The 24,175-nt window shown below is 62.3% G+C and overlaps 1 protein-coding gene across 2 annotated transcripts in view; it reads right to left on the reverse strand.

Annotated features, from left to right (window-relative positions):
* MAD1L1 (mitotic arrest deficient 1 like 1) overlaps positions 1 to 24,175 on the reverse strand; it is a 147,358-nt gene that overhangs the window by 40,877 nt on the left and 82,306 nt on the right. For both annotated transcript variants that reach the window (XM_070414256.1, XM_070414257.1), the window contains exon 12: positions 10,548 to 10,688. In XM_070414256.1, coding sequence (XP_070270357.1) covers positions 10,548 to 10,688 — 141 coding nt within the window. The remainder of the gene's footprint in view (positions 1 to 10,547; positions 10,689 to 24,175) is intronic.

The raw sequence follows: 24,175 nt of genomic DNA on the forward strand, positions 1-24,175 counted from the left end.
CTGCCACCCCACGCAGACGAGCCCGGGAAGAGCCAGCGCCTGGGGTGGGAGGGGAACCGAGGGCAGCTGGGAGCCTGTGCTGGAGCGGCTGCAAGGCTGCAAAGCATCGTGGGGAGACAAGGTGGGTCGTGTCCTGCGGGCAGGAGAGCATTCGCCTCCTTGGTTCTGGAGGAGGAGGGGCCAACGTCCAGGAAACCCCTGATGCCCCGCCCACTGCCACCAGCAGGACTTGGGGACCAGGCGAAGGACCCCCCACCCCGGTGCACAGACACGGAAAGCTCCCTCTCTCAGCCCCCAGACGCTCAGAGGCCATGCTGGGCACTCAGGGGCTGACTGGCCTGGGCTCAGCGCACCCCTCAGCAGCAGGGGTTACACTGGGACCACAGCCGCAGCAGCAGCTGGGACCGGGGAGGACCCAGCAGGTGTGCGTGCACGAGCCTGCGGGGCGTGTGGTGTGCCCTGACGTCTGAGAGCCTCACTGGATACCTGAGACCGAGGCCCGAGTCTGCATCCTCACATATGACCTCGAAGGACCGGACAGGGCTCGGCAGGGGGTGGGGGGCAGGAGTTGTAGCTGTCACCGCCCACACCCCCCCAGCATTGATTCGGATGGCCACCCACGGACGAGAATAGAAAAGATCAATGACGAAGCTGGTTTTCAAAAAGATAAACAAAACCGACCAACCGTGATCTAGATGAGCTGAGGAAAAAGGAGGAAGACACAGATAAATAAAATGAGAAACGAAAGAGGAGAAACACAGACACTATGAACAGTCACACCAACGACCAGAGACCCCGGAGGAACCGGGCAAACTCCCAGAAGCACACGGCCTGCCCAGGCGGAGCGGCGGCGACATGGGAATCTGAACAGATGACCGCTAGCGAGGAGGCTGAATCAGAAAGAAAAACCCTCCCCACAAGCAAGGCCCAGGACCAGGCGGCTTCTCTGGTGAGTCCTACCAAACCTTCACAGGGACTGACAGCGATCCTTAAACTCGTCCAGAACCAAACGAGGGGACACGTCCCCATCCACCGTGCGAGGCAGCACTCCCAGACAGCCGAGGCAGACAAGGACGCCCCAAGAAAGGAAAACCACAGGCCCAAGCCCCTGGTAAACATCGATGCGAAATTCTCAACAAACATTAGCAAACAGAACCAGCGATAAAGGGCGCAGACACCGTAGCCGGTGGGGTTATTCCAGGGATGGTTCAATACCCACGAATCAACCCCCGTGACTCACACATGAACACACGCAGGATAAAGCAACATGAGCATGTCGACAGACGCAGAAAGCACTTGACAAAATTCAACGTTCGTTCATGATAAAGAATTAACCAGGTGCCAGAGGAACAGACGCCGGCATGGTGAAGGCCACACACGACAAGCCCACTGCTAACGTCACACGCCGTGGTGAGAACTGCAGGCTTTCCTCTACATCGGGAACAAGACAAGGAGGCCACCCTCCCCACTGCTATTCACCACGGGGGTGCACGTCCCGGCCACGGTACTCGCGCTGAGAATAAAGAAAGGCATCCATACAGGAAGGGAAAGAGGAAAATTACCTGCTTCATGGAAAACAAGACTCCACCAGAAAACTGTATCAACTAGGAAATGAATTCAGTGAAGCTGCAGAATATTAACATAATACAGTGGGGCCTTGACTTACGAGTTTAATTCGTTCCGTGACGGAGCTCGTAACTCAAATTACTCGTATGTCAAATCTTAAAGTGAACCAGTGAGACACGTGATGCTGGGCTGATGTTGTGGCGTTCACTGTGACGTTCGCTGCGCCAGCTAGCGGTGGGGTATCTGAAGCTGGCTCGTAAACTGAATTTTAGCTCGCAACTCAAAGCAAAAAATCGGCCGAGAGACGGCTCATATCTCGAAAAACTCGTTAGTCGGGACACTCGTAAGTCAAGGCCCCACTGTATACAAAATAAGTTGCATTTCTGTACACTAACAACACACTATCTAAAAATAAATAAGCCAATCCCATTTACAATAGCATCAAAAACAGTAAAAAACTCAGAAACACATTTAACCAAGGAGGTAGACCTGCCCAGTGAAAACAGTAAGACACTGATGATACTAGTGAAACTGAAGAAGAACACGGAAAGACAGTCCATATTCATGGAAGAAGTGTTAATGTTAAAATGTCCGTACTGAGCTACAGATTCAATGTAATTGCTATCAAAGCTCCACTGGCGCCCAGGCCGGTTTGGTTCAGTGGATAGAGCGTCGCCCTCAGACGGAAGGGTGGGTTGGAGGCTCAAACTCCAATTGATGTGTCTCTGTCTCTCCCCCTCCCTTCCACTCTCTCTCTCAAAAAAAAAAAAAAAAAAAATATATATATATATATACACACACACACACACACACACACTAGAGGCCTGGTGCATGAATTCGTGCATGGGTGGGGTCTGGCTGGCCCGCCTCAATAGGGGCCGATGGGATGGGCTGGTTGGGGGGAGGGGATGTGGGAGGTTGGCTGGCCGGCCACACCCCTGATCAGGGTGGGGGAGCCAATCAGGGGGCCGATCAGGGCCAGGGCGGACCAGGGGGGAGGGGCCCGGGCAGTTGGTGGGCCAGCCTCCACCCCCTGGTTGAACTTGGGTCAAACTCGGGTCGAGGGGATAATTTGCATATTATCCTTTTATTATATAGAATATGTGTGTGTGTGTGTATACATATACATATATATATATACACATACACACACACACACTGAGTGACCAGATTTTTATGACCACCTGACGTTTGTAGGTGAATTAGCTATAATTTTGCGCTGAAGTTGCTAGAGGGCCAGACCATTATAAATAGGGAAGCAGGCTGTTTACCACAACAGTAGAAGTGATTTTTTTCTGAAGATATGGGTAAACAACGCGATTTAACAGCCTTTGAACGTGGGATGATTGTTGGCGCTCGGAGCCATGGAGCGAGTACCAGCAAAACAGCCGAAGGCCTGTTCGAACACCTTTGCTGTCTGTAGTTACCAAGATAAAACGTCTCCAATTCGCACAGGAACACAAGGATTGGACAGTCAAGCTTTGGAAAAAAGTCATGTGGTCCCATGAATCACGTTTCCAGTTGCATCATGCAGATGTCAGAGTGAGAATTTGGCGGAAACAGCATGAAAGCATGCACCCCACATGCATGAGTACAACCCTTCAAGCTGGTGGGGGCAGTGCTATGGTTTGGGGCATGTTTTCCTGGCAATGATTTGGGCCCTTTGATTCGTGTGGAACGAAGTCTGAATAGCACAACATACCTAAGTATCGTTGCTGATCAAGTTCATCCTATCATGTTGATGGCGTATCCCAATGGAGATGGCTTCTTCCAACAAGACAACGTGCCATGCCACAGTGCTCGTATTGTGCAGGAGTGCTTTCAAGAACATGAGGGAGACTTTACCTTGCTTAGGTGGCCCCCACAATCACCAGATCTCAATCCAGTTGAGCATTTGTGGGACGAAGTTAAAAGAGCCATCAGGCAGCTGGTTCCACAACCATCAAATCTCACAGAACTGGACAGTGCTATTCATCAGGCACGGTGTCAGGTTCCTCGCATCACCTTTCAACATCTCATGGAGTCAATGCCAAGAAGAATCGCCGCAGTATTGAAGGCAAAAGGTGGCCCAACGAAGTACTGATGGGGTGGTCATAATAATCTGGCCAATGTGTGTGTGTGTGTGTGTGTGTGTGTGCGTGTCTACACTAATAAAAGAGAAACATACAAATTGGTGTCACTCCGCTATGCCCACCAGCCAATCAGAGTGACTATGCAAATTAACCCAAACAAAGATGGCGGTTAATTTGCATATGCAGGCATGGAGCGAAGACTGAAGGCTCCAGCTGGAGTGAAGACTGAAGACTGAAGAGGCTTGGCTTCTCCGTTGTGGCCGGACCAAAGGCCTGAGTGCCGAGTGCTGGAGGAAAACCAGTGCCAGCAGCCAGGGGAAGGAAGGCCTATTGTGCGAATCTTCGTGCAATGGGCTTCTAGTGTGTGTGTGTGTGTGTGTGTGTGTGTATATATATATATAAATAAAATGGCCTGGCCGGTGTAGTTCAGTGGTTGAGCATTGACCTATGAACCAGGAGGTCACGTTGTGTGTGTGTGTGTGTGTATGTGTGTGTGTGTGTATATATATATATATATATATATATATATATATAAATAAAATGGCCTGGCCAGTGTAGTTCAGTGGTTGAGCATTGACCTATGAACCAGGAGGTCACGGTTCAATTCCAGGTCAGGGCACATGCCCAGGTTGCGGGTTTGATCCCCAGTTGAGGGCGTGCAGGAGGCAGCCAGCCAATCAATGACTCTCTCATCACTGATGTTTCTCTCTCTCTCTCTCCCCCTCTCCCTTCCCTTCTGAAATTAATAAATTATATTTTAAAAATTAAGTTAAATTAAATAAATTAATGGAAGAATGTCCTCAGGTGAGGTTAACAAAAGAAATAAACACAAACAACACAAAACAAAACTCTAATGGCAATTTTGACAGAAGCAGAAAAAAATAATTCTTAAATTCTTATAGAACCACAAAAGACCCCAAAGAGTCAAAGTAATCCCGAGAAAGAAGAACAAAGCTGGAGGCATCACACTTCCTAACTTCAAGTTCTTTGCAAAGCTATAATCGTCAAAACAGTGTGATGCTGGCATGAAACAGACACATTGGCCGAGTGGACAAGAGACAAGAAATAACGCCCCCCCACAGTCCACCCTTGGCAAGGAGCCAAAGACACGCCCGGGAAGGACCGTCTCCCAGTCAGCGGTGCCGACTGTACAAACATCGACCCGAGTGAAGACAGAAACCACAGGCTCTTAGGAGAAACGCGGGACAAAGCCCCTGACGTGCATCCTGTCACCGACTCTTGGACACGACACCCAACGCACAGGCAACAAAAGCAAAAATAAACCAGTGGGACCACATGCAACTGCATCGCTCCTGCACAGCAGAGGAGCCACCGCAGAGCGAAAGGCCGGGGGGAGTAGCTGCAGACCGTCTCCTCGGTGGGCCATGCCCTGTGTTTATAAGGGGCTCTCACAGCTCAGCTAGAGACGGCAAAGGAGCTGAAGAGCAACCTCCCAAAGAACACACGCGGCCCCTGGGACCGGGAGGCGCTCAGCACCGCCCGTCACAGGGAGACCTGCAGCACGGCCACCGCGCGACGCCGGTCAGGAAGGCCACCGAGGAGAAGGCCGCAGGCCACAGGTGCTGGCGAGCCGCGGGGGCGCTGCCGGAGGAACGTAAACGGAGCAGCCACGACGGGAACTAAAATTAGAACGAGAGCCATATGGCCCACGATCCCACTCTGGGAATATGTCCAAAGGAAATAAAATCTGCATCTCGAAGAAAGAGCCGCACCCCTGCTCCCTGCAGCCTGACCCACAGGAGCCAGGACAGGAGCGCCCTGCGCTGTCCACAGGCCGGAAGTGGCGTGACACCTGCACGGAGTACGGCTGAGCCTTAGAGAAGAAGCAGATGCTGCCACTGGCGACGACACGGCTGGACCGGGAGGACGTGATGCTCAGGAAACGGCCGACCCAGAAAGAAAACCACTCAGGACATCACTGCTGTCTGTCAGCCTGAGAAAGCCCAGACGCCGAGCAGCACGGCGCCGCAGAGGTGGGTGCGGAGCGAGGGGCGTGGGCAGAGCGCACACTCCCGGGGTGGGGGTGGGGGGTGAGAAGGCCGCCCGGGACCTCAGGTGCAGCATGACAATGACAGTTCATCGCAGGGATCGTATCTGGAAATCTGGCAAGAAATCCGTAAAGAGACAGGAACCAGGCGGGAGGTGGCTGTGAATTGGCCAGCATGGTTCCCGTCTCACTGTGTGTGCACCTGTGCCCGTGAAACCCCGGGACAGCCTCCATGCCCATGGTCCACGAGTCACTCACACCCGTGGAGCTGGTGCCTGGCCTCTGCCAGCGTCACCGCCCCGCCTGCGGGAGCACCGTGCGCCCTCCTGCGAAGCTGGGGGAACCGAACCAGGAGCACGTGAGGGCCTGGCCGCCAACGGCTCACCCCCGGAGGCCACTCCCACGCCCTCCCTCAGCCTCGCTCTGCCCAGGTCCCGGAGCTGCTGTCGCTGGGTGCTGAGCATGGCCCCCCGCCTGGGGCACAGAGAGCCCCACGTCACACAGTGTGCCCGCACATGCCGGGCCCGGGCCACTCCCTTCCTGTTCGCCCCGTTAGCACTCGGCTCGATTTTAACCGACGGGACTTCCACTTTGCCCCATCGGTGCCCTCCCAGGAGAGCCACCCGAGAGGGGACACCTGCAGGAGTGGCCAGGAAAAGGGCTCTGGGCCTGGTGGACGCCTGGGTGGGAGAGCAGAGGCCTCTGGGAGGGAGACGCTGCTGTAAACGCTCGCCGGGCAGGGGGACGTGGGCGACGATGTGCCCACTTTTCTCTAAGCTCCTTCCGATCGCTGCAGCCTGAAACCGGGCTCCCCCCGACCTCCCCGCAGCAGCGCCGTCATCTGTTTTAATTAAATAAATTGGAAAAACAAACCAGGCTGGGAAGTGACTCAGGCGGCGTGCGCTGCATAGTGATGGCGCCGTCAGCACAGGAGGCTCGGGACGCCTGCGACCGCCAGGCAGCACTTTATTAAACGGAATAAATAAACCCGGGCAAGCGGCACAGGCTTCAGAGGGGCCACTGGGACCGCCCCGCCCGGCTCAGCCACTTTGCTTTACTCAAATGTTTCTGCCGAATCAAAACCTGTTCCCATTGGAACTGGCTGATTAGGCCGACCCAACAGTTCAGCACCTGGAGGCCCCTGCTCTTTGTAGGGCAGTGGTTCTCAACTTGGTGCACATTAGAATCACCTGGGAATCTTTTTAAAATCCTGATTTCCGGGCCTCGTCCTCCGGAAATTCTGTTTCTTTGTTACTCATGTTGTGGCCCCACCCCATAACAAAGAAACAGAATTTCCGGAGGACGAGGCCCAGAAATCAGGATTTTAAAGATTCCCAGGTGCTTCTAATGTGCAGCCAAGGTTGAGAACCACTGTTGTAGAGGCTCTGCAAAGACCTCCCTCAGCCCGGCTCTGCCCTCCCGGGGCCGCACGTGGCTCCTGCGGTCCGAGGGGCAGGTCGTGCAGCAGCCACAAGGGAGGCCGGGCCTGGCCGTCCTGCGCCTCACCCACAGCAGGTCCCCTGAACACGGGGACAGGGCTGTGCCCTCGACAGCCTGCGCCCAGCCCCCCGTTTTGTGAGTCTGACTGGCCCACAGCCGGCTCCCAGATGCAGCTGAGAGCTGAGTGGCCCGGCCCGAGCCTGTGGAGCCGCCCGGCCCACAGGACAGTGGGGCCTTGACTTACGAGTGTCCCGACTAAGGAGCTGAGATACCAGCTGTCTCTCCGCGGATTTTTTGCATTGCGTTGATAGAGTAATTTGAGTTAACGAGCTCCTTAACGAGCTCGGTCTCAGAACGAATTAAACTCGTAAGTCAAGGCCCCACTGTATTCCCTGTCTGGCCCCTCACGGGGGAAGCTGCTGGCCCTGCGTGAGAACAGGAGCCTAGGCCTGAGGGACGGGGGAGAGGCCATGGGGGAGAGAGGGGCAGAGAAAGGCGGTGAGAGCAGAGAGCAAGAGGGCCAAAGCTATAGACAGGCAGACATGAACAGAGAACAGAGAGGAAACGGGGAAGGAGGGGAGACCACTAGGGAAGGAGAAAAGAAAAGGCGGAGGTGGGAGTCGCGAGAAAAGCTGGTGTCCCCACCTCCGTTAGCACAACTGGAGTTCCCGCGGGGCCAGTGACAATCCCTCCCTCGGAGGCCCTGGGCCCTGCCTTTCGGACAGTGACGTGCCGGGCGTGGGAGGGAGCCGTGGCGGCGCGTCTCCCTGCAGGCCCCCACGCGAGTGCACAGATGCTCGCATGCGGGCACGAGTGACGGATGAGCTGGCTGGAAGGCACTATGGCACCACTAGCAAATGAGTCTGTGCCGTTACATGACTTAACTTGTCAATACCCGATGCTCAGCTAATGGGCTGCTTGCAGCGCCGAGCGCGCTCAGCTCTCCGGGTGGGGGCCGTGCTCAGAGGCTGGCACGCAGCTCTGCCTACTGACCAGGAAGAGGACAGGCCCTCCTGGGGCCTGGAGGGCACCCACCCAGGGCTGCAGGGGCTGCAGTCCAGCGTGTGGCTGAGCGACCTGGGGGTGAGGACAAAGCCGGGACACCTCCCAGCCTGTTCCTTCCTTGGGGCTGCAGGGCTGGGCGGGACTGGGCGACCCGTGCAAGGGTCCGCCTGCCCCAGGAGCTGCAGGCCCTCCAGGGCGCTCTGCTCACTAAGGGGCCCCGGGGAGCAGGAAGGCAGAGCCCAGCCTGGTGATGGGGGCGGCACCCAGGCCCTGGGGAGGAAGGTTCAGGGTTGCCGCTGGAGCATGGCCGCCCCCGCTGACACTGGTGCTCCAGGGACAGCCTGCGCCCGCTGAGTTGGAGGCCTGGCCTCAGTCCCCTCAACTGCAAAGAGACAGCAGCCCCGCCCGGGGGCAGAGGCACACGGCCGAGGGTCAGCCCCTGTGGGCCGAGGGTCAGTGGGGCCTCCCTAGGCGTCTGTGTGCTGTGAGGGGCTGGCCCTGGCCTGGAGGCTGCATCCTGCAGGGCTGCCCCGGAGCTCAGGCCGCTGGATGCACAGGGATGACGGAGCACTTCCCGTGCCCTTTCTCCTCAGAGGAGGCTGCCCTGCTCTGGCTGCCACCGGCCGGGTCCTCTGACTCCACTCTGGGTCCTAACCTGGCCAGCAGCCCTGACAGCAGCGCCCCCTGTGGTGGCAGCCAGCGCGGCCTGGACTGGGGGCCTGGACTAGGGTCCTGGGTGTTATAGGAGCAGGGGACCCTTCGGACCCTGCAGGGGGTATTGCCACCCAGCCTACCAGACCCGCCTGGCCCCCCACCCCCTGCAGCTTCTCCCCAGGGGAGCACTCGGCACCGGGCAGATCAGCCACCGCCCACCAGGGGCCGTGCAGGTCCCACTGGTCCTCGTTGGCTGGGAGCAGCCGGGGCCTCCTGCTCGCGGCCTGTGCACACGGGCCTGGTGCAGTCAGGTCAGCGGAGTCTGGGGGGAGATGAAGGGGCAGCAGCAGGAGGGCCAGGGGAGAGGAGGGGAGGAGAGGGAGGGTACAAGGGCAGGGGAGGGGGAGAGGGGATGAGACCCTCCCAGCCCAGGTCCCAGAGAGCCTGGGAGAGGAGAGCAGGTCCTGGCACGCGCAGGAGGAAGAGCCCCGTCCTGTCCTGTCCGGCCCCTTCCTTTCCGGGCGCTCCCTGGGTACACCCCTTCCCACCCTGGCCGAGAGCAGGGTGGGCGACTCTGTCTTCTGCCCCCTGGTGGGGGCCTGGAGGTGTGCAGCTGCCAGCAGGAGTGGTCTGAAGCCACCACCTCTATTCCCTCAGGGGGTGCAGCACCATTTGCAACACCTGGAGGCGGTCAGCCTCTCCTCAGAGTGGGCTGACCCGCCAAAGGCCAGGAGACAGTGCCCACTGGCCCCGCCCAGGAGTGCCCGGCTCCCACCGGGTGCCCTGGGCCTCCCAGACGGCAGCTCAGGCCTGGGGGTCGCTGTGGAAGGGGGTCTGCTGTGCTGAATCGGGTCCAGCGGGGGCTGTATGGGGAAGGACCCAACGGCCAGAAATACACCGCCCTGCCCCGCAGGCCCCAGAGGCCCAGAGCCATGGCCCTCGCTGCCCGGGCCGTGAGCGCCCTTGCTGGGGGGGCGCCGACCAGCGCCCCTCAGGGAGGGAGGGCTCTAGGGAGCAGGAGCTGCGGGCCGGGATCTCCATCACAACAAAGCCCGGGGCAGTGGGCCTGGGCGGAGGGGGGGAGCCAGTGAAGGGCCGGCCTGCCTGGGGAGGCCCATCAGCACGTGTCCAGAGGAAGGGGGAGTGACGGGGCCCGGTGTGGACGGCGCGTGCACTCCTGTGGCCGTGGCCGAGCGGGGCGGAGCACGGCAGGCGTGGTGGTGGAGCCAGCGAGCCTGGGACCCCCTCCCCAGGTTCTCCCTCCAGGAGGCGGAGGGAAGGCTGGGTGACCGATGCTGACCATGGCAGTCGGGGACTTTCTCTGCCGACCTGGGCCTGTCCAGGCAAACCAGGCTGTGTGTCCCCGTGAGGTGGGACTGGAGAAGTGGAGACAGCGGAGAGGTGGCCCAGCGCCAGCTGCCTCAGACCCCCACGGGGAGGGCTAGGCCCCAGCTGACAGCCTCAGGCTGTGGCAGGCTTGAGGCGGGGGGGGGGGGGGGGGGGGTGGGGGGGGGGGACCACGCTGGGCAGTGAGCTCCGAGGACACTGCCAGCCCTCGTCACCCGACATACCAAACACCTGAACACAGGGCACTGGCGGTGCAGGCGGTCAGCCTCGTGATGAACGGGGAGGGGGCACATGCGGGCAGACAGGGGACCCTCCACGTGGAGATGCCAGAGCCCGCCCTGCGCACCTCGCGTCAGCGCGTGTGGAGGCTGCGCTAGGAGGAGGGCCTGCTGGGCTGTCCCACACAGCCCTCCCGGGCCTCCTCCTGGCACAGAGCCAGAGGGCCGCACACTCACCTCCATCTCCGAGCTGTGGGCGTGCACTTTCTGCACCATGTCCTCGGCCTCGCGCATCCGTCGGGTCAGCTGGGGCGAGTACTCGGCCGGGGTCAGCTCACTGTCGTAGGACCCCAGGATGGCGCGCATGCCGTCCCGCTCCTGTGGACACACACGGCAGGGGTCAGGCCCAGGGGGCAGGGGCTGGGACGTGACGTGGAGGGACAGTGTGATGGGCCCAGGAGCAGGTGGGCCCCACCGGCTCCTCAGAGTCCACGCCGACACAGCAGCTCTGGCTCACGCAGGCCCGACAGAGCCCATCCCGGCCACGACGGGCCCTGCTGCTCGGAAGGTGGGCCCACCCCGGCCAGTGCCCAGGGAGCCTGGGCTGTGTGGTGTGCTGCTCGCTCTGACCACCTGGCCATGGGCTGCAGTGGTCAGAGACCCACAGCAGAAGGGAGGTCACAGCCAGGGCCCGGCCTAGTGTGACTTCCGAGTCTCCTCAATGAGGCCCAGGACATCACCGGTGGGGCCAGGCTAGCAAGTGGTTTGAGTGCTTTGCCTCCCGTGACCCCTGACCTTTGGCCCAGTAACACAGCCAGATTCCAGGAGGGAGAGAGCCCGTCAGCAGGGAAGCAGCAGGCACCCAGGTGGACCGAGAACCCGACAGCGCTCCCACCTGCTCACGGCGCTCAGAAGGGCCCCGGATCCCCGCGGGAACGGGCCGGCCCCGGCCTCAGGAGCTTCTCATGGGCCTTCGGGCCTCACGCACAGGCCCCGATGGCCACTCCCGAGGCTGCAGGAGCGACCCTGCACCAGCCTCCGCCCAGGCCAGCCCAGCCGGGGAGGAGACCGCAGGCCCGCGCTCATTCCGCCTCAGCTCCTGATGCACAAGGTGATCGGTAGGTCTCCACGCACAGCTGGGAGATCAATGCCACCCCAGGGTGGGCCCACACCACGGCCACAGAGCCGACTCCTCCACGTGGGCAGGCAGCCCTCTACGTGTCCACGCGCATCCCCTTCCGCAGGCTGAGTCTGGAGGTGGGGGGACAGCTGCTGGGAAGGTTGGCCCCGCCCCTCCTCCCGTCCCATCCCCCAGGGCAGGAGGCAGGGATGGCCGGCGCCAGCCCTAGCTCACAGGCAAAGGCACAGACCTGGGGCGAGGGCCGGAGCCGCCCCCAGACACGGGGCAGGGCCCCCCTGCCCTCCCCTCCCCAGTCCAGCCACCCAGCTGCCTCAGGTGTGAGTGGAAGCAGGTGCGGCCACAGAGCCCTGCGTGCACCCAGAGCCGACCTGTCTCCCCCTGACGGCCCGCGCCCGCGCTCTCCCCACGGCCTCTGACTCAGCCGCCACCCAGCATGGACTTCATAATTAGTTGATGACAAGAAATCCAATAAGTGAGAAATTAAAGTTACAAATCCAACTGGAACTGGTCACATATCCGTGGAAAATTTGTTTCCACAGGAAGGTTTATTGAGTGTCATAATTTTATTGAAATCCTCTATCTTCCCACTGACTTTTATGGTTCTGAGCTGGTTACCGAGCCGCACGCCAGGGCCGGGGAGGGGTTTCCTTCATAAACACGCTGTAATCGCGCTGTTATTGACCATAAATCCCACCCGCGCCTGCCTCTCCGGTTCCAGCGCAGCCTGGCCATGGCCAGCAGAGAGGAAACTGTAAAACGGGAAGTTGTTGTACGTTTTAGAGAAATTGTTTGGTCGCTGAACTGTGCTGGTTTGATTGGATAACGACTTTTTAATGACTGATTCCACTGGTGCGGCGTTCGCTTCGTTTCCACTCCAGCAAGTGTGGCGACTGACGGCCGCGCAGCCGGCGCCCGGGCTGCCGGGGAAGCGAGGACACTCGCCCCAGAAGCCCAAACAGGATGCGTTTCCTGGTGCCGAGCAGGCCGGCTCGGGAGCAGTCACGTTTGCCCGCCACGTAATTAATGCAACTCAGAGCATGGAAGAGCATTACACACAGGACATGTGTGGGGGAGGGTGGCAGAGGAGGGTGCCCGGACCACTCGCCCCCCTTCCACCAGGGGCCGGACAGGCTGCCGGGCAGCAGAGGGTCTGCACGAGCTGTGGGCCGGCGCCCAGTGCACCCAGCGCTCCTGGCCTCCAGAAAGGGGTCTCGAGCCAGGGCCCGACTTGGGGACGAGGGTGGGCCACTTCCTGGAGTCGGCGGCTGAGTCCAGCCTTGAGCACCCCTGGCCTGGCTGACACAGCCTCGGGACGGGCGGCCCCAGGCCTCGCCGGGCAGTCTTCCTGCCCACCACCCTGTCTGCCTGCAGCTCTGAGCTGACAAATGCGACAGGTCAGTACCAGGACCCGGTGAGGCCTGCAGCTCTGTGGAGCCCAGTAGGAGCCCAGACCCGAGGGCGGCAGAAACGGAAGGTCTTGGCGAATCGATGCTTCCTGTGGGCACTGGGGGAGGGGAGCCTGGGCAGCAGAGCGGGTGGGCATCACGAGCAGGTCCAGGCCAGTTTTCTGGGGAAGAACCTGGGCTCACAGGTGCCAAGTCCAGGGACGACAGGCACTGGCCGGCCAGTGACCAGCTACCATCCCCAGGTGAATGTAACCGGCCGAGCCCTGCAGCCGAGGCCCAGCCTGGGCAGCCCGAGCAGGGACGCAGGGGCAGGCGGTGACCGTCCCCAAACACGCGAGCGCAGCGACACATGAGGGGGCAGGCCATGCCACCAGCTGCCGGGGCCGGGACCGGTGGGCCGGGAGTCCTGGCAGGAGAAGGTGGTGACGCAGGCTCCCGTGAGGACGCGGGAGGCCCCGTCCTGGACAACAGCAGAGGCCACCCGCCTCCCATCTGCCCCTCTAGATGCTGAGCCCGCCCTCACCTCACCTGTACTGGCCCCTCTTCTGGAAACTTCTCCCCCAGCCCCGCGCACTTTGGGCATCGTCTGTCCGTCTTTCCTCTACCACCTCAGCCCGGGAGGGAGGCCTCTGACCGGCCCGCTGCCCGGTGCCCGGGATGCAGGGAGGGAGGGTTTCTCCCGAGTCGGGGCAGAGGCTGGCTCTGGAGAGGGAGGGAGTTCCTGCTCGGTCTCACATCAGCCCTCCTGCAGGCAGAGAGAAGGCTCATGTGACTTGAACCTGGTCTGAGCACGGAGACCCAGTGCTGGGCTCGCAGTGGGCGGGGAGTGCAGGCCTCCCCTCTGAGCGCTGGAGAGGGTCCCAGGGAAGGCTGGGGCGGAGGGTGCCAGGGGCTTCGGGAAGCCTCGAGCTGGGCTTCCCCACTGGTCCGGGTGGGGAAAGGCCCGATGAGCGGGAGGCGGGGCTGGCACCGGCCCCTCCCTGGACAGCCATGGGCTGACGTGACCTTCAGCAGCTGGTCCTCCGGGAGGTGACTGTGCTGAGCGGTGACGTGCTGCCCAAAACACGGGGGGGAGTCCCACCCGCGGGGGAGACAGACACACACCTGGGCGATGGGCTCCCTGGCAGTGGTGCTTCGTGCACCCTGGACAGTGGAGACCCAGCCTCCTGCTGGCATTTGCGAGACACGCCCGAGGGCAGGCTCCTTCTCCAGGACCAGCCCCATCTCCAGCCTCAGGCCTCGGCGTGGGAGGAGCAGGAGGGGAGCAGGGGGCCCTGAGGACAAGGCCAGGAGCCACAGCGTCCAGGGCCGCTGCGGCGTGGAGCCCACCAGGAGAGCCCGGGACAAGAGCTCGGCCCGAGGGAGGCCAGCGCCCCCACAGGAGGCGAATGAGAAGAGGAGCTCCTGGAGGCCAGCGGGCACAGGTGGGCGCAAGTGCCAGGCCAGCTCCCAAGTCAGAACAGGCTGGGTGCAAACCCTGGCTTCACACTGACGCGCTGTGACCTCAGGAGAAGTGATCGGCCCCTCTGAGCCTGAGTGCTCGCCTGGGAAGGGGGAGCGCAGACCCCCACAGGGACGCACGGTCACACAGGAGGCAGCGCGGCCAACGCTGTCCCCTGGTCCTTCCCACTGCATTGCTCTTCTAACTGGACAATGGCCAGGACGGGCAGCAGGAGGACAGGGAAAGGCCAGCCGCTCCGCTCCACTGCCCAGCACCCCCACTTCAGCAGGCCCCTCAGTAATTCATAACCCACTTCTGCGGGAAAGACACAGAGACGGAGAGCCGCCAAGGTCCCAGAGCCACGAGTGTCCCGGCCCGCCTGGTGCCCACCGTGTGCTCAGAAGCTCCGGGCGCCCCTTCCAGGCCCCGCACCCGTCCTCCTCTCCTCCCTCCCGTGACCCGCAGCCTGGGCCTCAGGTGCAGCTCGGTCTCCCGGCCCAGCCCGTGTGGCCGAGGGCCTGGGTCCGTGTGCGGAGCACGGGGCCTGCGGGCCGGGTGTTTCCTGCTCAGCTGCGTGTAGGTGCTGACGGCTGTAGAGAGGCCGGCCCCGACTGAGGCCCCTTCCCCAGCGCCTTTGGAGCTCAACACCGGGAGGTGCTGTGTCCCGGGAGCGCAGCGCCAGGCCCTCAGAGCTAGCCCGCGCCGCCGCCTCTCCCTTCTCTCCGAAACCAATGAAAACATTTAAAAAATAAAAATAAAAAAAGGTGTGGCATGACTGAGTGGGGTGGCGGTCGTGGACCTGTGGAGCCGGGTCTGGGGCAGAAGGAGGAGCCGCCGAGGATGTGGGAAGCGGCCCCTGGGGACTCCTTCCAGACCAGCGAGGCTCCCATGGGCAGCAGGAGAGCGCACACAGGTGGGATGGGAGCCGCGGGGCCTCAGTGCTCACCGAGATGAGGGGTGACCGGGCCGAGCTCAGTGAGATGCGGGAGCCAGGGGGGCAGGAAAGAGCCCCACCCCCAGCCCGGAGGCAGCCCTGAGCACTGGGAAGCCCCTCACAAGCCCAGGAGGGCGGGGTCACGGGTGATGGGGGCCTGCCCCCTCCACAGCCCACATGCAGGAAGCTGAGACGGCAGTTCAAAGCCAGGCTGGAGGGAAAGGGCTCTTGTGACGGAGGGTGTCAGAGTCATCAAAACTCTCTACTGCAGCTGATTGGTGAAAAGGCCCGCTCAATGAAATCTTAAAAAATAAATAAAATAAAATAAAATAAAATAAAAGGCCCGCTCGGTAGATGGCGTGTGAACCAGGAGTCCCTTCAGCAGAATGCAATTCTATTAACTGCCGCCCAGGAGCGTGAAGGCAGCGTCACCAAGTGCACTTCCCGCTTGGCTTCCCGCAGAGATAAGGCTGCTGCCAGCCCAGGGCACAACACCACCTGCTCAGGCGGGACCACAGGAGGCCGGGCCAGCGGTCACCCACAGGCAGCCTCCCCTCCGTGAGACCAAATGCCCAACCACCCAGCCCTGCCCTCCCAGAGCCCACAGGGACAGTTTTCTGTTGACTTTTGGAGAGAGTGGGAGGGATGGAGGGGAGGGAGAGGGAGAGGGAGAGGCACATAGATTGGTGGCCTTCTGCTTGCACCCTGACCCAGGCCAAGGTCAAACTGGCAACCCAGGTACATGCCCTTGACCAGAAATCGAACCCACGACCCTTCAGTGCGCAGGCCGATGCTCTAATCACTCAACTTCCTGATGAGCAAGAGGAGAGAGAGAGAGAGAGAGAGAGAGAGAGAGAGAAACGTTGATCGGTTGCCTCCCATATGCACCCCAACCAGGGATTGAACTTACAAGCTGGGCATGTGCCCTGACTGGGAACTGAACCGCCACCTTTTGTGGACGGGACGACGCTCCAAACACCCAGCTGGGGCCAGTGACGGAGTTTCCCACCCACTACCCTCCCAGGCGAGTGCAGAGGAGGCCCTGGGGCCCCAGGTCATGCCACACCCCAAGGGCTCTGCTCCCAGCGGCTTTCTTGGGGCCTCGGCCCCTCTGCCGTCCATGGCCGCGCTGTGCCTGGTCCCCGGCTGAGACCGCATCCCTGCCTGTCTCCCAGACCACCTTGCCTGCTCTGCTGTATTTCACTCCCCGCCTTTCCTTCAGCTCCTTACAGAGACCTTGTGGCCAGTCCACCTTTCACTGAGCTCATTTCTGCTGGGCTCCCAGGCCCAGAGCAGCCCTGTGAGGGCACAGGCCACGGACCTGCGGGCTGTTGTCTAGAGCTGGCGCTGTCCTCCCTGCAGGGCTGCAGGCGGGGAGGCAGCCCTGGCACCTGCCCTGCGCCCACACGGGGCGCCCGGTGCAGAGAGCAGGACTGTCCCCGCGGCCCCACTGTGAGTCACTGAGGCCCGGGTGGCCTGACTTCCTGTGTCATCCCCCGCCACCCACCTACGTGCAGCCGGAGGGTGGGGACGGCTCTGTGCTTCTCCCCAGCAGCCCGTGTTCTCACAATCCCACCTCCTGCTAGAAGCTCCACAACACCTCCTGTGGAGGAGTGGGAATCAATTGAGATTTCCTGAAGCAATTTCCCTTCGCTTTCACGCGGCGCCGTTACAGATCCGTCTCATTTACGGAGGTTGTGTAATGCATCCCCAGCATCCACTCCCCACAGCAGGCCCCCACCTGCCGACAGCGTGGGTGCCGCGGGGAGCGGGCGCTCGGCCTGATGCTCAAGCAGGGAAGGGGCTGGGCCCCACCCCCAGCCTCGCGGGCCTCGCCACCGGTCCCATCAACACGGTCCTGCAGACAGGACGCTGCAGCCGAGGGAAGAGGAGGCGCCTGCCTCTCCCCAGGGACGACCGACCGCAGCAGCGTGTCCCAATGCAACGGCTTCGCGGGAGGAAGATCTCCAAATCCTCCGGGGAATTTACTGAAAACCCGCGTGAGAGGATGGCCCACCGTCAACGACTAAGCCTCCCTCGGCCTCAGCTTCCTCAGCCTGGGGCGATGCAGCTCTCGCCCAGGTGCCTGTCATCCCTGCAGAAACTGAGGGTCACTGGTGCCTCCTCCCCACTCAGCCTCGGGGTCACTATGATTAGCCCCACCTTCTGGGAATGGCCTCCACTTATTAAAACCAAACACCCGTGATTGCAACTGAACCCATCGGGTACCTGTGGCTGCCTCGGGCTTTCCCAGGCTGCAGGGGGGGCGGGGTGGGGGGACAGGAGCCTCGTGGTGCCCCAGGGCGGGGCCTGCTGGGGGGAAGGGTCCCAACACTGCTCCCCTCTCTGGCCATTACCACAGCTTCACATTCACTCGCGATTCTCTGCCTGCTCCACGCAAGGGCAAGGCCAGCTCTGCAGGCAGGTGAGAGATACCCCTTCACCGCTCTACGGCTCTTCCTTGTCAGACACCAAGTACCTGGCCAGGGAAGACGTTAGAACGTATTTGCTATCACAGCCCTGGCAGGAAGGACTGTGTGCCTTGGCCCGTCCAGGCCCCTCGGGCAGAGGGCACAGGACACAGAACAGATGGCTCCCTCTGCGTCCGCCTCTCACCGCAGGGCCCGCACACCAGCCCCGAGGGCACTGGGAGGTGGCAAGGCCTCTCCTGCGTCCTGGCTTCTCCAGGCCCTTCCCAGCCTGTAGGGTGGGGCAGGGGATTGCAGCTGAGCCCCCTTTGCCCACGGCCCCCCAACTGCTGAAGTCACAGACTCCCGCCTGGAGCCTCAACCTCGGCCCTCTGCTGCCACTAGGGGTGAGGGGCGGGTCTAGAGCGCAGGCGTCCACTGCCAAGGACACCCGCCCCACTGCTGCCCACCCGCCTGCTCCTTCACAGCAGCCGCCTGAGACCTGAACGAGGGCCGCTCACTAGTGTCCCCGACTCAGGGCCCCACGCCTGTGGGCGCAGGACTGGGCTCAGTGCCTCCCTGAGGAGGAGGGGGAGGGGGAGGAAGGAGAGGAGGGGGAGGAAGAGGAGGGGGAGGAAGAGGAGAAGGCTGCCGGTAACTGGGAGGGCTCCATGCGGGGCACCTGCCACCAGGGGGCACAGGTGGGCTCCGTGCGGGACAGTAAAAGGGCCAGCGCCTCGGCAGCAGCTGGGCGGTGAGCACGGAGACTCGGCAGGAGCCGCTCCCCCAAACCAAAAGCAAGCAGCCACAGGCACCCCGGTCCTGCAGGGCCGCCGATCCCTCACTTCCGAGTCTGAACAAGAGGGCAGCTCACCCCGTGCTGTCCCCTGGGTCCCAGGCCCCCAGCCTGGCCGTCCAAGCCGGTGCTGTCTGCAGGTGCGGTCAGGGTCTGGGTGCTGAGCTCCCTCTCTTCGCCTCCCGGGCACAGTGCCAGGTGCCACCCTAAGCACCTTCAAGTGGTGCCCAGCACAGCTCCTGGCTCATGAGCGACACTCGACAGGTGTGGGCGACAGCGGATGGGGAAGGCTGGAAGGCCTCTATGTGTGTCGGGTCACAGCCCTCCCTCTGCCCGAGGAGGGGGACTCCGTCAGGTTACAACGATGCCACCTCCACCACGGCCGCCCCAGTAGGGACGGGGCTGAAGGAGAAGCATGTGGTGCCCACCTCCCCGCGCACCCCCCATGGCACGCGTCCCTCCAGCGACCGTCCGCACTGTGCCTGTGCCTCCAGGCGGAGCGAGGGCCGGGAAGCCGTCACCTTCCCGAGGACAGGCTGGGGGACGGCTCGCCTAGCAGTCTGCTCCGGGCTCCTGCATCTCCTGTTTACAAGATGCTTATGCAGAGACACCGCCATGCATAATGCATCCAATTACGCAGCCAAGACGAGCCTCCGCAGAGGAGAGGCAAGTCAGCCACGCAGACAGTTCAGAAAGTGTTTTTGAAAAGCCCGAGCCCTGACTTGGGGAAGTGTCTGGCTCCCGCCTCCGCTGTCCACGGGACGCAGTGTAAGCACATGACACGCGCTCACCGCCCCGCTTCCGCGTGGTGACGGCCGGGCGCTGACACTCGCTCACTCTCCGTGGCAGGGCCGATTAGCATGTAAATCGCTGGCAGACAGGAGAAATGAAAGCGAGGAAGCTCTTTAATTAACTTTAATCCTCTGAAACCCACGCAGCAGTGGCTCTGACAGCTCTCCAGCCCTCCTCAGGGTCCCCCCACCCCCGTGGCCTGGGGAGGCCTGAGGGGGGCTGGAGAGGGCCAGCGGCAAAGTGACATTTGGGGGTCCAACCCACCTCGTGCTGTGGTGACTGTCACCTGGGACTGGGCCGCTCTCACAGCCAGGCCGGGCGGGCAGCTGGGTTCCCACCTGCTGAGCGTGTCCTGGTCGCAGCGTCCTCACAGACAGTCCTACACGGGGGTCCCCGCCTTGTCCTTGCACAGAGGGGCCAGCTCCACCTGCAGGCGGCGGGGCCCCCCGAGCTCTGGGCCAGGCCTGGCTCCTTCCTGCTTGGCAGCACCCACACGGCCAGAGGGCAGCAGTGCGGAGCCCATGGTGGCTGCCCAGAGCCACAGGCCCAGGCCGGCCACTGGCGACGCAGCGCGCCCGGCTCTGCAGCAGCACAGGCTGCGGGCAGTGGGCTGGGAGTGACGTGGGACACCCCGGCTTCCAGTGTGCCCCCGAGAGCAGGCAGGGCCCCGGGGCCCGACCCTGGCCACAGCTGGCAGGGAGACGTGCGAGAGCCGTGGGGAGGCGGATGTCCAGGCCGGCAGAAGGGACAACGGAAGATGACCGCAGCGCACCTGCCGGCGGCTGTTCTAAGGAGGTGCTTCTGTTGGCTCACGACGCTCACTCAGCCTGCGCGCGCCCCCCCCAGGAGGTGCCACCCCCTCTTTCTCCGCAGAGCATCCCAGAGCCGGATGCACGAGGCAGTGACAACAGGGACGGATTTGAGTGTCGCACTCTGGCCCCAGCCACCGCAGGGTTTCAGGCTGGACCACGTGAGGGCTGAGACACCAAACAGAAGCCACCTGGGCCTGAGCTGCAAGGAGGAGGTGCCAAAAACGCACTAGGAGTGGTGCTGCGGACTCCAAGCCCAGGGCCCTGCAGAGCCTGGCGTGCGGCCTGGGGGACCACGTGGAGGTTGCCAACCGGCCAGCAGCCGCAGGCTGGGCGAGGGCCTGCGGGGCCTGAGGCACAACAGCTCGCTCGTGTGCGGGGCCCAGTGCACCCGCGCGCCGCTTCTGTGACAAAGGAGGAGCCAGGCAGGAGGGCTCACCGACACTCGCCTCCGAGTACAGGGCATGCTCGCACCCGAAGTCGCTGTGCCAGGACTGCCTGAGGGAAGCAGGGGGACGGAGCGGCATCGCTGGGCATCGGCCCGTGTGGCCTGCTCCCCATCCTCCTGGGTTTCTGGGGAAGCAGAAGCTTTGCGGGGAGAGCTGCGTGCCCCAAGCCCGTGGCAGGCAGAACCAGAACTGGAATCAGGCCTTGGACTGAGCCACTGTCATCCGGGGCCGAGGGACTCGGAGCCGATCACGGAGGCGCCGACCTCACCCTGTTCTGGGCAGTCTGCACTGCCCCCCAGGCCCTGCCCCCCAGGCCCAGGCTCTGGAACAGGCCTGTCCGGGCCAGCCATGCTTGCCCACCGCAGGCCAGCAAGTCCCGGCTGCAGGCCCTGGAGCCAGCCCAGTGCTCCCGACGGCGATGGGGAGAGGGCTCAGCCCTGGCACTTCCTACAGAGGGAGAGGCCCCTCCCGCCCCACGCGTCCCCTTACCACGCCCCCAGACCAGCTTGCCCTGGGCACTCAGACTGCCATCCTCACGGGCTCTCGAGCTGCTCGCACAGATACCTCATGAAATGTGCTACGACCAGCAATGCCCCGACGCGGGGGCTGCCTCCGAGCCTCTCCTAGAGCCGGCAGGGCCTTTCTCAGAGCCAGGAGCCCGCAGGAGCCCGGGGCAGAGAGCGCCACTGGCTGGGACTTGGTCTGACTGACTCCCGCAGGGGACAGGGCCATTTGTCACCTGACGCGCTCACTCCTCAGCCAGACCCCCAGAGGCGGCTCCAGGTGCTCGGGGAGCGCCGACAGACACAACGAAAATTAAATGCAAACATTCTCCAGGGTCCCAGGAGGCCAGCCCGTCCCCAGAGTGCCACACGCCCTCACGATGACACCGGGCGCCGGCTCCTGCAGCACAGGGCGGAGCGGGCCGGCTGTCAGCAGGCGGTTCTGAGGGACAGTGCCCCCAGCTGGCAGCACCCCCTCCCGCCCTGGCCGCTTGCCATGCCAAACCCCAGGCCCTGCCTACAGCCTGTCTCTGAAAGCCCCAGGCCACTCGGACACAGGGTCCACGGGCGGGCACGGGGTGCAGGGCCCCGCCCACTGCCCAGACCCTCCGGAGCAGAGGCGCACCACGCGAGGTCAGCACTGCAGAGCCCGCTGCTCACACACACCTCCTAGTCTAGAAGGAGAGAACTCGGGAAGGGGCAACTTCAGGAACTGTCCCAGTTCTCCCACCTTTTCTAGAAACCAGGCCCTGTGCAGGGATGGCGCCTGAGTACCAGCTTGGGAACCCGTTCCAGAGCCAAGGTCCCTGGTGGGGGGCTGGCATAGCAGCGCCAGCACCACCCTGTGTCCAGGCCTCCCAGCAAACCCTGACCCTCGGGAGCGATGTTATAAGCCTCGGTCAGGCCAGGGCAGAGCCAGATCCCACAGCACAGAGGGCAGGGCGGCCAGGCATCCACGGGGCCGGGACCGGGGCCTGGTGGGTCACGTCGGCTGCTGAGACGGCCCCGCATGGACCCACTCGACAGATGGAGATGAGACTCCGGGACTCGGTGAAGGAGGAGGCCGTCAGGGCGAGGGCCCGGTTCCACCGCGGACCCCAAGGGCACCTCGAGCTCCCTTCACTGCCCCAGCCAACCTCTCCCTCCCCAAGCCCCCAGGGCTGCAGGCCAACGTTATTTCTACGCTCTGCCTCTCCAGACACAGGACAAGGCTGGCTATGACCTCCAGCAAAACAAGTGTTAGAATTCCGGAAAGGGGCCCAACATCGCCCCTGCCCTGCCCACAGCCAGAGCGTCCGGGCAGCACGGACACCCGGTCGCCTAGTCGCCCTGAGCGACGCTGCAAACGCCTGGGACAAGGCTCCGCCGCCTAATCCCAAGGTCACGCTGGGTGGCTCGGGTCTGGAGGAAGTGCCTCCCCTCCGGGCCTTGTATGGGGCTGGTCTCTACAGGCAAAGCCAACCAACGGAGAGCTGACGGCAACTGCGCTCCCGGCGCTGCCGCCCATGGGATGATGGATGGTGTTTAATCCCGCCAGCCGGAGACACTGCATCTGTAAACACGGACCCAGCTTCCTTGCTGGTTAATCACTATTTCAATGGCCAGGGCCGGTCTTTGTCTACTGGGCCCAGTGTTCCGTGGGGGCTTGTGGGAAAAGCAGCTGAACCGCAAAAAAAAAACCCGGCTTTGAAAACACGCTCACATGCACTCACACAGGCACACATGTAGACGCACACACACATGCACTCATAAATGTGCAGACACTTGTGCGTGTACAACCACACTCACATGTACACACCCGTGTTCACCCACACGCGTGCACTCTGACATCCACTGCCGGGCACGGCGGTGACAGACAGGCAGCGCCGTCTCACACTGTGCTGGCACACTGCCCCACCCAGCCGCAGCCTCCTCTTCTGAAACAGGCCTTTGCGAATCCTAACTCAGAATTTTCAAAAGGACTTGTAAGTGGGATTATGAGAAAACTGTTAATGAAAATACAGCAATCTGGTGAACGTTGGTCAGCAGTCACTGCTCCTCATGATGCTCCTTGCGCAGGACGCTAACCCGCAGTGGACACATTTCCTGGAGGATAAGCTGTGTGAGGAGGGCGGACGCCATCGCACGGCAGCGGGCCCAGCACAGAGCAGGCGCCTGAGCGGCGGGGCAGCCAGTGCACGCATCCCCATTGTGAAAACCCAGGGGCGTGTGGACACTGGATAAGCCCCGAGAGGGTGGCCGGGTGCCAAGTGATAGCAAAGCCCCCGGTTAGGAGGAACCACTGCCCCGGCGAGCAAGGAAACCACACAGCCCAACGGGGCCACGCGCCACGGGCATGCAGGCCCCGGGATCTGCCAGCTCCTCGGCCCAGCACGCGCACGGTGGGCCGCACCCAAGGAGAACCCGGTGGGGGCAGAGGTCAGGGGAGAGAGCTGCCTCGTGCACCATAAATGCTGACCCGACCCCCCGCAGGCCGCCCAGGCCGGGCCCCCCAGGCCGGGAGCAGCGAGGAGGCCGGCACCTCAGCATCGGCATCGCTGAGACAGGCGCGGGAGTGGCCTGGAGGCGGCCCAGCGGCAGCGAGCGCGGGCTATTTTTAGCTGCACACTTGAGAGGCAGCTGGCAGGGAGCCATGTCTTTGGCGTGACCATCAATTTTCACCTGCAGCCACTTCCTTTCCTCTCAGGATGAAGGTTATTCAAAGATTTGGATTTCTTCGAAATTGAGTTAAGAGAGAACAGGTCTCCACACGATGAGAGGGATTTAATCGTCAGCAAGGACATGGGGCTGGCACAGCAGTCCTCCCAGGCCTGCCGGACCCTCAGCCTCCGCAGGACGCCCAGGGCTGCGCCCGCCACGCCTGCTCCACCCTGTGCCTCAGCCTCTCCCAGTCAGTCAGAGCGCTGCCCTGGGGACGGCAGCCTGTGGTCAGTGCTGGCCCCTCCTCCTGGGACACCAGGACATGGTGCACTGAGGAAGGCGGCCCTGCCTCAGGACCAGTCCCAGGAGAGCTGACAGCTCCCTGGCGGGACGCCCTTTCCGCGCAGCACGTCAGAAACGCACATGGATGCGGGAGGAGCAGCAGGTTACCCACACCCGCCCCTTCCACCTCAGCCGCCCCCCCCCCACACCGCCCTCAGGCCACGGTGGTGCCCCCTCCCCATCTCGGTGGGGGCTGGGAAGGGG

Source organism: Myotis yumanensis, unplaced genomic scaffold (assembly GCF_028538775.1).
Source record: "Myotis yumanensis isolate MYYU_CA2020_CCGP unplaced genomic scaffold, mMyoYum1.0.hap1 SCAF_5, whole genome shotgun sequence".
NCBI classification, from domain to species: Eukaryota; Metazoa; Chordata; class Mammalia; order Chiroptera; family Vespertilionidae; genus Myotis; species Myotis yumanensis.